Source organism: Aulonocara stuartgranti, assembly GCF_965226115.1.
Source record: "Aulonocara stuartgranti genome assembly, chromosome: 6".
NCBI classification, from domain to species: domain Eukaryota; kingdom Metazoa; phylum Chordata; class Actinopteri; order Cichliformes; family Cichlidae; genus Aulonocara; species Aulonocara stuartgranti.
In genome coordinates, this window is record NC_138944.1 from 12,850,557 (window position 1) to 12,864,686 (window position 14,130).

The 14,130-nt window shown below is 39.2% G+C and overlaps 1 protein-coding gene across 2 annotated transcripts in view; it reads right to left on the reverse strand.

Moving 5' to 3' along the window:
• The window catches only part of LOC309708402 (phospholipid-transporting ATPase ABCA1-like), a 34,856-nt gene that overhangs the window by 11,883 nt on the left and 8,843 nt on the right, over positions 1-14,130 (reverse strand). For both annotated transcript variants that reach the window (XM_082536403.1, XM_082536402.1), the window contains exons 6-16: positions 12,676-12,797; positions 10,840-11,031; positions 9,357-9,446; positions 3,772-4,015; positions 3,513-3,652; positions 3,312-3,428; positions 2,361-2,555; positions 1,126-1,334; positions 868-1,044; positions 563-785; positions 111-332 (exon numbers count right to left, since the gene is read on the reverse strand). In XM_082536403.1, the coding sequence (XP_082392529.1) occupies positions 111-332; positions 563-785; positions 868-1,044; positions 1,126-1,334; positions 2,361-2,555; positions 3,312-3,428; positions 3,513-3,652; positions 3,772-4,015; positions 9,357-9,446; positions 10,840-11,031; positions 12,676-12,797 (1,931 nt within the window). The remainder of the gene's footprint in view (positions 1-110; positions 333-562; positions 786-867; positions 1,045-1,125; positions 1,335-2,360; positions 2,556-3,311; positions 3,429-3,512; positions 3,653-3,771; positions 4,016-9,356; positions 9,447-10,839; positions 11,032-12,675; positions 12,798-14,130) is intronic.

The following is a 14,130-nucleotide window of genomic DNA, read 5'->3' on the forward strand; positions in this document are numbered from 1 at the left end:
TTTTAATCACTATATTCAAACATAGAAGTAATATTTTAAGACAAAGAGTACAAAATGCAAAAGAATCATGTTTGTATTCATAAGTGTGTAATTAAATCTATTCAACACACCACAACAATTTTTGCTCCAAAGCCCACGTAGTCCTGCCAGGCAACACAAAGCACGTAGGGCAGGTAGAGAGTGAAGTATATAATGCCACCGCAGGCGGCTGCCAAGTTGGCACGAGAAAACAGCGTGCTGATGAGAAAGCACTGCATGATGGTAACTACGCCAAATGATCCCAGGAAGAGAAACACAACGCCGGAGTCACTGTAAGGCAGCAGGTTACCCATCTGAGAAGGACGTCAGACAAAAGAGACAGGGAGCGAAAAGAATGATGTCAGTTGTTTTCCACCTTTTAATTAAATTTGGAGACATCATGGAAAAAGAGTGACTTAATTGTGCTGAGTATGAACATCTGCAATGATCAGTGCGAGCATGTTCACTTGTTTTCTATAATTTGCTGACATTCCTTCATGGTGACATATTGGGCATACGTGTGTGTGCCTGTGGCTGCACCAACCTTCAATAACATCACCAACAACCCAGCGCTGATCAGCAGGGGGATTAAACTGCTGATGAACCAGCTGAGCCAAAGGGTGCCGTTGTTCAGTCCCATGATTCTCATAGTCTCTTTGAGACGTGCCTCTTTCTCGTATACCACTCCCTTGATGATGATAGCTACTGAGTACATCCATGCCAAGGTCATGAAAAGAGGCATTGACCGACTCATCACACGCAGGAATCTGAAAAAGCGCATTGAATGTTACACACATATCCTCTGTAGAACTGAAACACATTCTTTTTTTAACCACAGCATTCACTTACATATCATCAACGTAGCAGGGGTAGGGCATCTGCTGAATGTAGATTCCTGTCTTCTGCTTGGTGCCGGTGACAGCTCTGATAATTCCTTGTTCGATTACATCCTGCAGGTAGGAAAACCCACCCCAGACATACCGCAGGTCCTCAAAGGGGTCTGCCCTGGGACCAGGGTCCCAATATCTGCAAAACAAGATGAAAATCAAGAGGGTCAAAGGAAAAGGGAAAATAAATAAAAAACGTCTGGTCAACACGGCCACTTACCCGTCTTTAATCTTGTTTGTTCTCTCCACATTATCGATGTCCATACGAATTTTGTAATTGACATTGGGTGGCAGGTCAGTGCTGTTGTTGTGGGCAATGTCAGGAAACACGATTCCAGCCCAAAACCTCTGGTTATCAAGAAGACCCATGGACTTGTTGACCAATCGCTCCTCATTAGCCACTGGCTCCAGCTTGTCCAGGTTCACACACTGAAGGATTTTGATAAAGAATGGTTTTAATTTCAGTTTAGCTAGAAAAAAGGCACTTTTGCAATAACTTTTATCTGAAAAGTGTTCATACTGAAGACGCCATCAGCCTGCAGACATCCAGTTCAAGTGTTAAGTCCTTAACAGCTCCAAAACAAACTACTCAGCTCTTACGAATGCTAAAAAAGTTTCAGCTCAAGTAGTCACACAGTTTCTCAGAATTACATTTATTTAAACTGGAAAACAGCAATGAACTTTACACCTGATTGCACAAACTCAGGTGCTTTTGTAACCACACCAGGATTGTTTAGCTGATTTGTTGAGAGCTCCTACAGATTAGCTTCAGACTTTTTTAGTTGACAGAAGCAGACTTGTACCAGATCCTCCCACAGCAAGTCTCTACTGTGCCAACAGAAAGCTAGAAAGCATAATGAAATGTGGGTGGACGATAACAATTAAAATACACCATATGCTACATATGTATGTCATTTTTGACTGTGTACGGTTGTCCTCGACACAGTTCACAGTGCAAGAAGCTTCACACATCATATGATCTTAAAGGGTGAAACAGTCAGTAGGTCAGTGAGTTGTTTGTGATTTTGCTGAACATGTAATTGACCCTAAGTGAGGCTTTTTAAGTGATTTGTATTGCATTTGTGCATTTAATAACATTATCCGCAGTGGCTAGAGACAACAGGTCAGACAAAACCAGGTCAGATTCACATTGAGATTCACACTAAAATGATCAATTACAGTAATAAAATTATCTATATATGGGAAGTAAATAGCTGTGAGGATCTGAAAGCAGTTCAAATGCACTGAACAGTCGAAGATGATGGCAGATTTGTACTGTGATGCCAAAAAATGTGAAATTAGCTGTTATTTTTCTGCATGCATGAACACCTATTCTACAGACATAACTTCAGACTCACGTTATTATGGCTTTAATCCCAAAATCTCAAAAAACATGGCAGCACATGACAGTTTGTTGTGCACTTTTTGCTAATACATCCTTTTATTAACACTAACCTCCATGAAACGAGAAATGGTCTGTATGGCGTGGTTGGTTTCATTGAAGACGTCTCTCCAGGTGTAGACCGATCCTGCGTGTTTTTTGTTAACTGAGGTCTTAGAGAGGAATGCTGCTATGTCTGACACGCGCAACTCAGTCCCACTAAGCTGGGTGTTAAGGAACATAGCGCTGGCATTATTCTGGAGCAGGGTCTGCAAAAAGAAAAAATAACATTTAATAACAAATAAAATCAAAATAACAATGCTGATTTTGATAGAAAAATTTTTTAAGATGCTGGAAAAGCTGAAAGTTCTTTTTTCTTTCATTTAAATTGTCTTTTAACCTTCTTCTTTTTGTGATGCAAAATGCCAAACTGTGAAAAACTCCTGCATGCATTCTTGCTTGTTCAGGCAGTTTATCCCTGACAGCAACTTATCATTAAACTCAAAATGCAGCTCATTATCAGTCAGTAAGTATTTTTACAACCCTTCACCACCAGGTGGTGCTTTATGTAATTCCCACATGAAAATGCTGAACAGATTTCTCAGGCACAGCCATGCACTGATGTATTTTTGAGAACATAATAACAAGTAAACTGACTCCAATAGGATGAATCCAGAACGATGCTCACTAATCGTGGCAGAACAAGTAGTCAACCAAGCACATGTGTGGTTGGTCCGGCTCTTTTCTTATTTGAACGAGAACAAGTGTGGCCTAAATGAGATCAGTTCTTAGTTTTGGTTTACGAGGTTTTTTTCCTCAGCTGCCAAATTCTCATTTCGATAGCTTCAAATAAATTCATCAAAAAAATCCCAGAACATAAACACTCTTTGCTATTGAGGTCACATCAGATATATAATTATACATAATTACATTTCAGTAAAGGCGATCCTTTCATGTAAACAGGAAGCACACAAAGCAGACAGTGCTGATGTGTGCCAAAGGAAAATGCCCCTGCACGCACTCACCCTGACCATGTCCATTTCCTCGCTATTCTCCATGAAGTTCCAAATCTTGGGCTTCATCTCCTCCCACATCCCTCCAAGGTCCCTCAGCACACCCAGCTCCTGGAAGGTCTTATTAACCTGAAAGACCCACCAAAGATAATTTCATTTAATGGTTCATACACACCTCTAATGGGGATTTTATATGTTAAGCGATAGCTATACCTCGTGGATGATCCTCTGTGTTGCTGGAGTGTCTGGTGTATAAAGGATCTTCCCCATGAGAAGGGGCTTCAGAGCTCGCCAGATCATTCTGGAAATGGGACTGGACTCCAGGTTCTTCATCAAATTGTTACAATAAGGAGCTGAAAAATAAAAATAGAGACATTTAAATGGTGAACCTTGTATTAGTAACAACAAAATATTTGACTAACAAACTGTACTATTGTGAAACTAAATTGATAGGTGAGCTCTGGACACTTACTGGAGGAGTTATCGTAAGTGGAAATGGGTTCACTGTCATTATCGTTGCCGTGGTTTCCAAAAAGGGCCTTGTAGTTGTTGTCTTCATACCAGTTGAGAGACTTGATTTTGAGGCCCCCTCCCTCAGGATGTCCACAGACGATACGTGACACGGCCTGGTACATCTGATTTGGAGACCCTGTAGCATTTGCGGTAAGATACAGGATCTCCTTTCGCATATCCTTCCAACTCTTCATGCTGGAAAGCTGTAGTAGAGAGAGGCAGATAGAAATGTCAACATATTGATGATTGCTAGGTGGCAGTAGGTCAAATTAGAGATCTACTTCTCATGTCCTCAAAAAATCGGTTGACAATCTTTGGTTTGTCTACACAAATAGAGATAATGCTCCTGAAAAGACCTATTTTAGACACAAAATATCATCTTAATATATTAGAACAATTTTTATGTTTCAGGCAGGAGGCTTTTTTTTTTTTTTTTTACCATATTGCCTTTTTACAGTAAAGTAACTGCATATATTTAAGACTGTCACTTTTTTTTTTTTTAATTATGCAGATCCACATGGTTGAAATTCATCCTGAATGACAACATGAGTGTTTTTAATGCACCGCTGATCACTTCAAGTGTCATCCCATATGTGTTCAAAGTTGCTCTGCACACATTTCTTCTTCAGGTATTCTCAAATGTCCTGAATGATTAAACAGATAACGAGCAAAATGAAAATAATATGCCCACATCCTTATTTGAAAAGGGATCATTTGTGACAACAGTAATATAAAATGTTTGAGTGCCTGTGTGTGACGCAGGAGGTGTGAAGATATTGAAGGTTATCATCTCCTCTATGGTTGGTATTCTGGACGTGGAAGTCAAGTGCTGCACTGAGGGGTGGAGACACTTAGCTGTCTGCCTGCCTCAGATAAATTTAACTGGTGTTCCTGGTCTATCGTTATGCCTGAGTATGTGTGTGCATGAGGAGAGGTCAGATAAAATGTAACACGTATTTCTGCACGTGACTTGCATGCTACTGCTGAGCAACTTACATAAAAAGCAGCTGTGATGATGATATTTATCATAGTGTACATCTCACATGTGTACGTTTTGTAACAAATAACACAGAACTTGCATTGCATTTCAACAGCAGTTATCTCTGCTAGTTTTCTGCTGCTTATGCATGTGTTTTTAATGTGCACACAGATAAAGGGAAATTGACTTTTAAGTTAGATAAACTTTGTGACATTCACTCATCATTCTGTTAAACATTTGTTTGGCATTGGCACAAAATGTAACAAATATAAAATGACCAAGATTATCTTCTTTTGCATATCCTTCCAGTTTTAATCTCCAGAAAAACTGGAATTATTGTGATGTCAACATACATTTGCATTGTTTCATCAAAGTGAAGGAAGCAGGGAGTTCATTCTGGTTCACACTGAGGTTACTATAGGTCATCAGACAAGTCCACACTAGTTCACTGTTAAGTTTCCAAACTGGTCATCAGCTACCTACACACGCAATTATGTCACCGACTCGTGACAGAGAAGGATGTCTTTTGTTAAAGTAAAAAAGAAAGAAAACAGACGATAACTTCAGCAATTCCAGCGTCACACACGCACACAAAAAACAATCAAGCATTTCAAGTCCACTCAAAGGGGGACTTTTGTGAAAGGAAGGGGGGTACTAGGGCATACGGTAATTTTGAGCTTTGTGCTTTAAGCATGGAGGATGAAGAAATCAGACCCTTTCTTGAAAAAATGAGATAAAAATGTGAAAGAAAGAAACTGAAGACAAACAAACAAACAAGACAGTGTGTGAGAGGCTGCAGCAGGAGGTAGAAATGAGCACAGAAAGCAGAGGAAGGTACAAGAACAAAGAAAGGTTACTATCGGGCGTTCTCGTAACTGGCAAACATCCGCAGGCTCCACAAGTACAGCCCTATTATTCTGACAACTGCTACTGAGTACATGCTCATTGACACAGAAACACACATGCACACACACAAACGCATATAAACACATTCAAGCCAGACAAGTAGAAACGCACACGGCTTTCTGAAATGCCACGCATTCCTGTTTTAGACTGAAATCTGCAATTTTCTTTGTCATCTTTGTCACTTAATATCAGCTGCTCCATGTCATTTTTATTCATTTATTTATTCGCTATTTGCCAGGCAAACAAATATTCAACGTAAGTTTCAAACAAAGAGAAACTGAGCCGTAATTTAAAGACCTGTTGCGTCCTACATTTGCACTCGCTGAGCTCGTTTTGTATGCGGTCGCTTTGCAGCTGATCCTGCAGCCACATCAAATGGTCACATGCTTTCCTGCTCTGTCATGTACAAAGAACTGTGGGTGATTATTTCTGCCAGTATGTGTCTGTCTGTAGTGCTGACTGGGTGCATATCAGAGTCTTTTAGGAAGTTTTGTTTTGTGGCTGTCAAAGTACATTAAAAAAATATCAGGCTGTGCATATGTGTATGTGTGTGTTTGTATTTAACACTGCATGTAGCCACCAGGCAAAATTTATATATAGGTCTGCATGAGTGCGTACTTGCCTTGTGCTGAAAACGCTTTTGTGTGACTAAATTAATGTGTCATTTCCCTAGTGGGTTACTGCCCATGTTATCTTGGGTGACTAGGTGACTAATACACACATCCATGCAGGAACTTGCACAAAAATACACACACGCACATCGACACAGACATGGAGGCAGCAGAGAAAGATCATCCTAGAGTAACCCCACAGCTGAGTCTACACAGGTTACTAAAGTTCAAGTTTCCGCTCAAGCACACAGCTATTTAGATGAGAACAGACCCTCGGAGGGCAATCCTAAAATAATTGTGAACATCAAGTCACAAGTATAAAATACATTTAGATAACTTCCAAAGAGATCCAAATTCTCAGACAAAACAATAGAATGGGAGTTGCAGGTGCACACAGTTGTTCTTTCTAATAACGTAAACCTATTAGAAAAACACATAACAATACACTGATCATTTTAAAGCAGGAAAGAGTAAATAAGCTAAGAATGTTGCTGTATGCACTGTAAACTGGGCTTCTTTGTGAAAAATTCTAATGAACACTATACGAGTCAAAAAAGTTAAGTTATAAGCTTGTTCTCTCTTGTTCATCTGGTCATGTTAAGAGATTCAGCTGACTTTAAAAACTCTAAAAAGAGTTTTAAATCAATTTTTCACAAATAGTCTGCATTTGCCAGTCTTGCCAGAGAAGACAATTCATGACCCCCTTTTCAATAATTGCCACCAATCATAATGAAGGTTTTAGTATAAATTCTAAGGGGGGATTCCAGATTATTAGTGCACAAATGCCTGCCTCCTCAGCAAAACCAAAATAATCTACTTACAAACTGAGAAAAGGCTTCAGATAAAGTACTTAAGTAATTAGTTTAACAATACATTAAAAATTTAAACTCATCATGGCTAGCAGAGAAATAAAAGGCAGCGATGTCTGATTCAGACAACGACCATTATGTAAGTCTGACATGGACCATTTCTTTTTGCATAATTTTCCATGTAGTTATGAGATGCTGGTTGATAAGAATAGTTACATCTCATTGCTCCATAATGCCAGGCTCGCTCATACTATTTATCCAGTGTTTAATGAAAAGCCACGAGGTAGCTTAAAAAGTAGACATTTTTGAAAAAAAAAACCCCAAACAAACATTTGATAGGTTTGTAGCTTAAACCTATTCGCTGGAACGTTCAAGACATTTTAACTACACAGCAAAGCAAGACACGAGTAGGCAAAGTTCTTCATGTTTCTCGTGCACGGGAGAGAACTGGACAAACGTCGTTCCTTCACTTGACCCCAGTTGCTCTCGTCCGCTCCCCCGTAACACTGCTCTTTTTGAGGTTACATGAATATACATAGGTTCATTAACATATGACGTCTACATACACACAAAGAGTACCTTGCCTGTGCGTTGGGTCAGAGTGTGACCCCATAAACGACTTCCCTAAACCTGCTGGTCTGGAAGTCCAGCAGTTCATCTAAACAAAAGGCACTTAGAGTAAAACAGATATAGATGTGTTTGCTATACCATGTATCAGCAAGAAAAGATACAACCTTGCTCATGATCCCAAGAGTGATCTATGCCAGAACACTCTGGAGAGGAGTGAACGCACCCCCCTCTTCATGCTACACAGAGTTGTTACAGACCTCCTAGGATGAGACATTCTTTCAATCTACAAATGATTATATACTTCTAAGCATATATGAGTAAATATTTCTAAGCATAAATGACAATCAACAATATAAACCTGACACATTAAAAACATTAACATCTGTACTTTTTTTCATGAGGTTTGTCACAGGGCTGGTAATGTGGAAAAGGGCTTTTTCTTTGCTCCTGAAGAAAAATTCTGAAAATGCATTAAGCTCTTTATGCCATTCAATAGTGATAAGCCTTGGCTTGAAACACAGGCTGTGAATGATTTTTGGTTGGGAACAAGAGGGTACATGATTGCACGTCTCCATTCTGGCAGCTGCATATCTCATCTATCAGCCAGCTAAGCAACGTCATATAATCTGCTTCTAACAAAGTAACAGACTGAAAAGAATTATAGTCTTTTTTTGGTCATTACGCCACTGCATGATAGCAATTCATTCCCAATTTCAGCAACCTAAAACATAACCAAGTCTCCAGTGACGTGTAAAAGTTTCCAAGCAGCTGTGGCCAAAATGAATATAATCATGGTAAAGCACAGAGGAAGTTGTGCAAGAATGATTGCAGTTGAAATTCTTTTTTAAAAAAGATTTCATGAGATTATGCTTATCAATCATTTACACAGAACAGAGAGTGGAATAATGCAACATCAGCTGCCGAGAAGAGGAGAAGACAGAAGTACATTGGTGTTCTTGCAGCTGCTTAGGAGGAACATACACCAACACATACACACACTTGCATTCACGACTGGATCTTTATGTTTTGCCAACTCACCAAGCAGGGGCCTGAGAGAAAGAAGGTTCTGTTGTAGCTTCTCTCGTTTCTAACTACACTCCAGCAACGCTAAGATACATTAGCTCAGACGTGGAAGTGAGCGTGCATGCACGTGATTCTATACTGCTTGTCTGCAATGACGTGAGACAAGCGAAGACAGTGCACCTGGTTGCCTGCTGAGCAAAGCTTTTACAGGAATATTTCACAGCCTGCTTACTTTTATCTAAGCTTCAACAAGATGCATTACTGCAGTTTTTTATGCTTTAGACTATAATTTATTTTCTACTGTTTGTACAATAACGTGATCTGTGGTGCAAAATCGCTTAAAAACAGAGGGACCCTAGTAAATCAGAGCACACTGTGTCAGTAGAGGAGATCTGATTTTATATGAGGTGTTATAAAAGACTCATATAAGAACAACCTTTTCGAATCAAAGTGCACAGTGTGCTTTCTATTACTTATTACTACCTCGACCCTAACTTTAAATATCTTTAGTGAGATTTGGTTCTTGGTAAGCATTGATTTTATAGGGGACTGAACTTTGGACACAAATACCTCAGTAACCTTGTTTGTTCGTGTTATGTTAACATGGGGGGGTTGCGTTATCTGTATACATCGGCGGTGTGTTTACCTCAACGGCCAGTGCTCCCAGGCTTTCCAGAAGATTGTCGGTTGCAGCTGAGACTTCCTGAATGTCTTTTGGATCAGACCTCACATCCCTCTGTGAGATACAAAGAGGACAGTTACTGTGCTGTAGAGATTTTTAAGGTAGCCTGCACAAATAAAAATTGATTGGCTATTTTCTAATTGCTTTTGTTCTTGCATAATATACTACTAATGACCACAGGAAAAGATTTATCACACAGGCAGAGAAAGGTGAGAAAGTTGTGGGGTAAAGAGGAAGAATAACATTTGGGTCAAAGGTGAATGAAGAGTGTCTGAAATTCGATAAAGCACAGGTGCTTCTGAAGACAGAGTGGCTTTCTAAGAAGAGAGAAAGACAATTTAACTTTCTAGTAAGTTCTTTCTCTCTAAGTTGCTCGCTCGTCTGCCTGACTTTCTCTTGCCATAACAATTTCTCCACTGTCCCTCTGTTTTACACACACACACATGCACATACACATGCACAAATGGGGAGAAACGGACTTATGCAAGTTCCGGTCTTCATATTATGCAATTCAAATTTTTTCCTGTCGGAAAAATTTCCCAGTCTTGCATCATTGTTTTAAAGACTCAATTAAAAAGACATACACATGATTTTTTGGCTTGATAAAATCACGCTTCTCTGAGCCAGAAATGTTCCTTATTTACACGCGAGTGAGCAAGACAACACCAGCAATGGTTATTAACTTTACTGACAATGATGACATTCAGAGATATTCTCCATTTCTCTCCTCCTGTGTTTGTTTCTTGTTTGAACATTCTGTGCTGCATAATGTTGGCTGACCTCTTCCCATCCTTCCAATCATGACTCACATTTCTATCATGGGTTTGGAGGGATAGGGCAGGCGTTTTGGAAACATGCAGGGAGAAGGGAGGTTAAGCTGAAAAGAAAAAAAAAAACCCAAACCAAACAAAAAATAGACATGGGAGCACAAAATATAAGAGATTGTGGTTATAACTATAATTCCTTTTGACCACTGACTGGTCAAAAGGTGTTTTTATAAAGAACATTTGTGATTCTCCTTGCAAAAGAAAGCTAGGGACTTCTAAAAAAAAGTACTTTGTTTGACTGAAAAACACTTTGGGGATATCTGAATAAATACATGAGCACTAGTAATAGTTTTACTATAACCACGAAGCGTCACAGTTCCGTGACAATAATGCATATTTTCCATTTTAAACAGGAAGGGCATGTCTTCCTAGTTCCGGGCAGGTACACAAAATACCACATCCCGGTCAAATATGTAAACACAGATGGCAGATTTAGAGTGCTGTACTCTGACACACTATTGAGTTACAAGTTTGTTGCTTTTTTTCATCTGTTTTCTTATGTTTCATTTTATGCCAGAAATACTAAAATAAGACGTTATATAGGTATTATTAGCAATATTACATTTGATGTCAAAATTAAGATCCATTCTAAACTTATCATTTCATGGATTTCAACTTACCCGAACAGGTTTTAGGAAGTCCAAGTTAGACAGGAAGTGGCTCTGGGCCTTGTTCAGCCAATCACTGGAACTCTTACAGATGATCTCTTGAGTCATGCGGGACACGTTGCGGTCAGCAATGTGGACAAACTCCTCCAGTGGTGTGGTGTTGCAGAGATCTCTGAGATGGAAGCCGAAACCTTTTGTGAGGACCTAAAAAGAGAGGAGGGAAAAAAGACAAAACAGGATTGAGATAATATAGAGAATAATGAAAAAGAATGCATAGGTGAGATAATGTAACAGGAGAATTTTAATGTCTGTGTGTGTTTTATATATTGAGTTAAGCTACGATGGATTTACAAGTAAAACTGCATCAAAATTTGGTGAATAACAAAGTTTGCTAGGTGACTGTTACTGGCTCTTATATGACTAATATCCAAAAAACACGCACAAACTGATAAATTCCTGAAACCTGACCATGTAAGCAAAACAATGATGTTCCCAGAAAAAATATTATTGAGCAATTATGAGGTAAGAAACGTTCTGAATGGCGATGCTGGGTAAGCCAAGAACAAACTGGACAAACGTTAAAAGTACTCCAGTACTCCAAGCAAAACTCAATTCCAAGAAATTCATTTTGCCTTAAAAAATTATCCCTCTTTTTCTCTTTTAAAAACTCACAAAGATAGAAAGAAATTTTATTAAGCAGCTGCAGCCACAATTAAGGCCCCTTTTCCTCAAGACTGTAGAAATGTGTGTATTTGTGTCAGTGTCTTGTTTTGTAAATGTCCTTTAACATTTTTTGTTATGCCATCATGTCGATTAGACTTCACAATCTGCACAGACATACACGACTTCCAGTGTTTTCACTGGGAAAACATCAGTGCTTACAGCAGACAGGTCGAGGGACTGGGAATCACTCTCACTTTATACAACAAAGGACACAGCAATATATGGCAACACATACTTCCTTGAATTTTCTCTCCTCTCCTTCAATAATGCTCTTTATGAAATTTCTGACCAAAAGGACATCGCCCTATCTGATCAATAGCTGTCCGGGAGAGAGGAATGAGATGAACAGATGGTAAAACATGATCCCAGAGTGGGAATTTGTCTCTGAGCTTTGGTCTCTGCACGTGAGGAGAAATGTGGGGAAGGAGGAGCGGCCATGTGACTTCAGCCCTCCAACTGCTAAGCAAGGATGATGTGATGTGCTGAGGTGGGAGCTGTTGTTGAGGGTAGGCAGATCAGTCAATGTATGTTCTATGGAGTTTGTTTGCATAGAAGAAGTGTTCTGTGTGTTGACCTGCGCATGAGCATGTTCTGAATTATGGAAAATTAAACACAAGACGAGAGGAATCGTTTAAAAGTGAGGGAGGGAGCAACAGAAAAGGGAGTTTTGAATGTAAAAATAATGGAAAATAATTAAATTACTGACTTAAAAAAGAAAAAAACAATATATATAAGCATACATGACCTCATTTAAATTGTTTCCATTACACTGGGTTTAGAGAAAAAACAAACTGAACAAAAAGACTAATGATAAGGGGACAACCTCTTCACCCATCTGCCCCTCACCCACTCTGATTTTTCTCTCGGGTATTAAGGGCTTAGCTGTGCCACAGCAGAATACAGTGGCCCAATAGACGCTATGAAGCCAAGGTCATTGGATTTATTCACAAACACTGTGGCCAGGGGTGGTTATGATTATCTCATAAAAAAGAAAAAAAAAACAGTGATACAAGTATTGGTAGTGGTTCTCAGGTGGTAAGAGAAGCTGCACGAAAACATTTAACCCATTGGTGAATGTTACTTTAAAATAAATAATAATGATTCTAGACAACTGTCTTCATTTACCTTCTCAAGATTGACATCAGCCTCCACTATATGCTTCAGGGCGTGACGAGGAAGTGACGCATTGTGATGCAGGAAGTGAGAAAGGGTTTCATCATCACGCAAAAAGTCTTTCAGCTTGAAACCTAAAGGAAAGAAATCCAGATACACTGATTAAAAATAATAATAATAATACCACTTTCTAGTGGTTGATTCTGACATAAAGACAAATAGCAGATATCCCAGGAGAAGAGGTTTAAACAAACTGCTTTCAAAAAGTTATAAGCTCTACCTAAGCACATATCTGCAAAGAGACTGTTTTTATATTGTCAAAATTCAATCTCACAATTGTAAAATTTAAAGGCCTTAATTAAAGATTCAGTGATTCGATGATAAATGACCTCCACACACAGATAATCCTTGTTTTTTTGGCTAATTCCAAAAAAAGATAAAGGAAATGAACAATGATGGCTTTACCCAGAAACACAATGTCTCATCTGCACTCGTTGTACTTTGCTGCATTCCAGTGAAGTCAAACCATTTCAGAAACTGGCTTGAGTAAGCTGTGTGGTTAAACACATGCACGCACACACACTGACTTCTCTCTATTCCTCAGCTCCAGGTTTGGAACTCAGGGTTACTACAGGGCATTCAACTTTGGACTAAATATTGTGTCTTCTTCTCCTCTATAAGGATTTATCTCCCCAGATTTTCCCATCTCTCCTTTCACACAGCGTTCTGCCCTCTAACTAACATTTTAGACCATTTGAAAGCCATCTATTTACTAGCCGTGAATGAAACTACTAACTAGAATAATCATGTAGCAAGAACAGGAACTCCTTCAGTTCGCAAGAATAGATTGTTGGTGGAACGACATACTTTTATATCAACTTTTTCCCTTTAAAAAAAGGTTTACGCATTCTTTTACCACCCTGCCTGATTACTGGCCGTCTATTCTGTTTTTATCTGCTCTCATCTAGTCCGTTCTCAACTATAAATCAGGAATGCTTGTTTAAAAAACATCTTCCTACAACCCCTCTCATCTTCCATTCCTTTCCCATTATCTTAAGTAAATCTTTTTCTGCTCTCTGGTTTTTATAACAAGCACAGATGCAAACGCACACAAACTCATGCAGACAGGAAACACTTGTCTCGACTGAACTGAACATCCCCCGAGAGGAAATGAAAGGGAACAGTGTGTTTCTGTGTGTTTGAGGGCACATGTGTGTTGTCACTTTTTTTACTGCCTGCAATATCTACGCGCCGTAGTGTGTGAATTGTTTGTAAGGGTGAAAGTTTTAACATCTACATCCTTTTAAAGTCCTAAATACCCTTACCAGTCCTTATGGACCTGTGCATGTACAACTAATTGTGTGCCTTTGTGTGTCTTTGTCTATGTGTGACCTCAAGTCCCAGCTGGTAACAGCTAGGGAGTATTAATAAGGTCTAATCAGCGCCCCAGTAGGAAGTCAAAGCTCC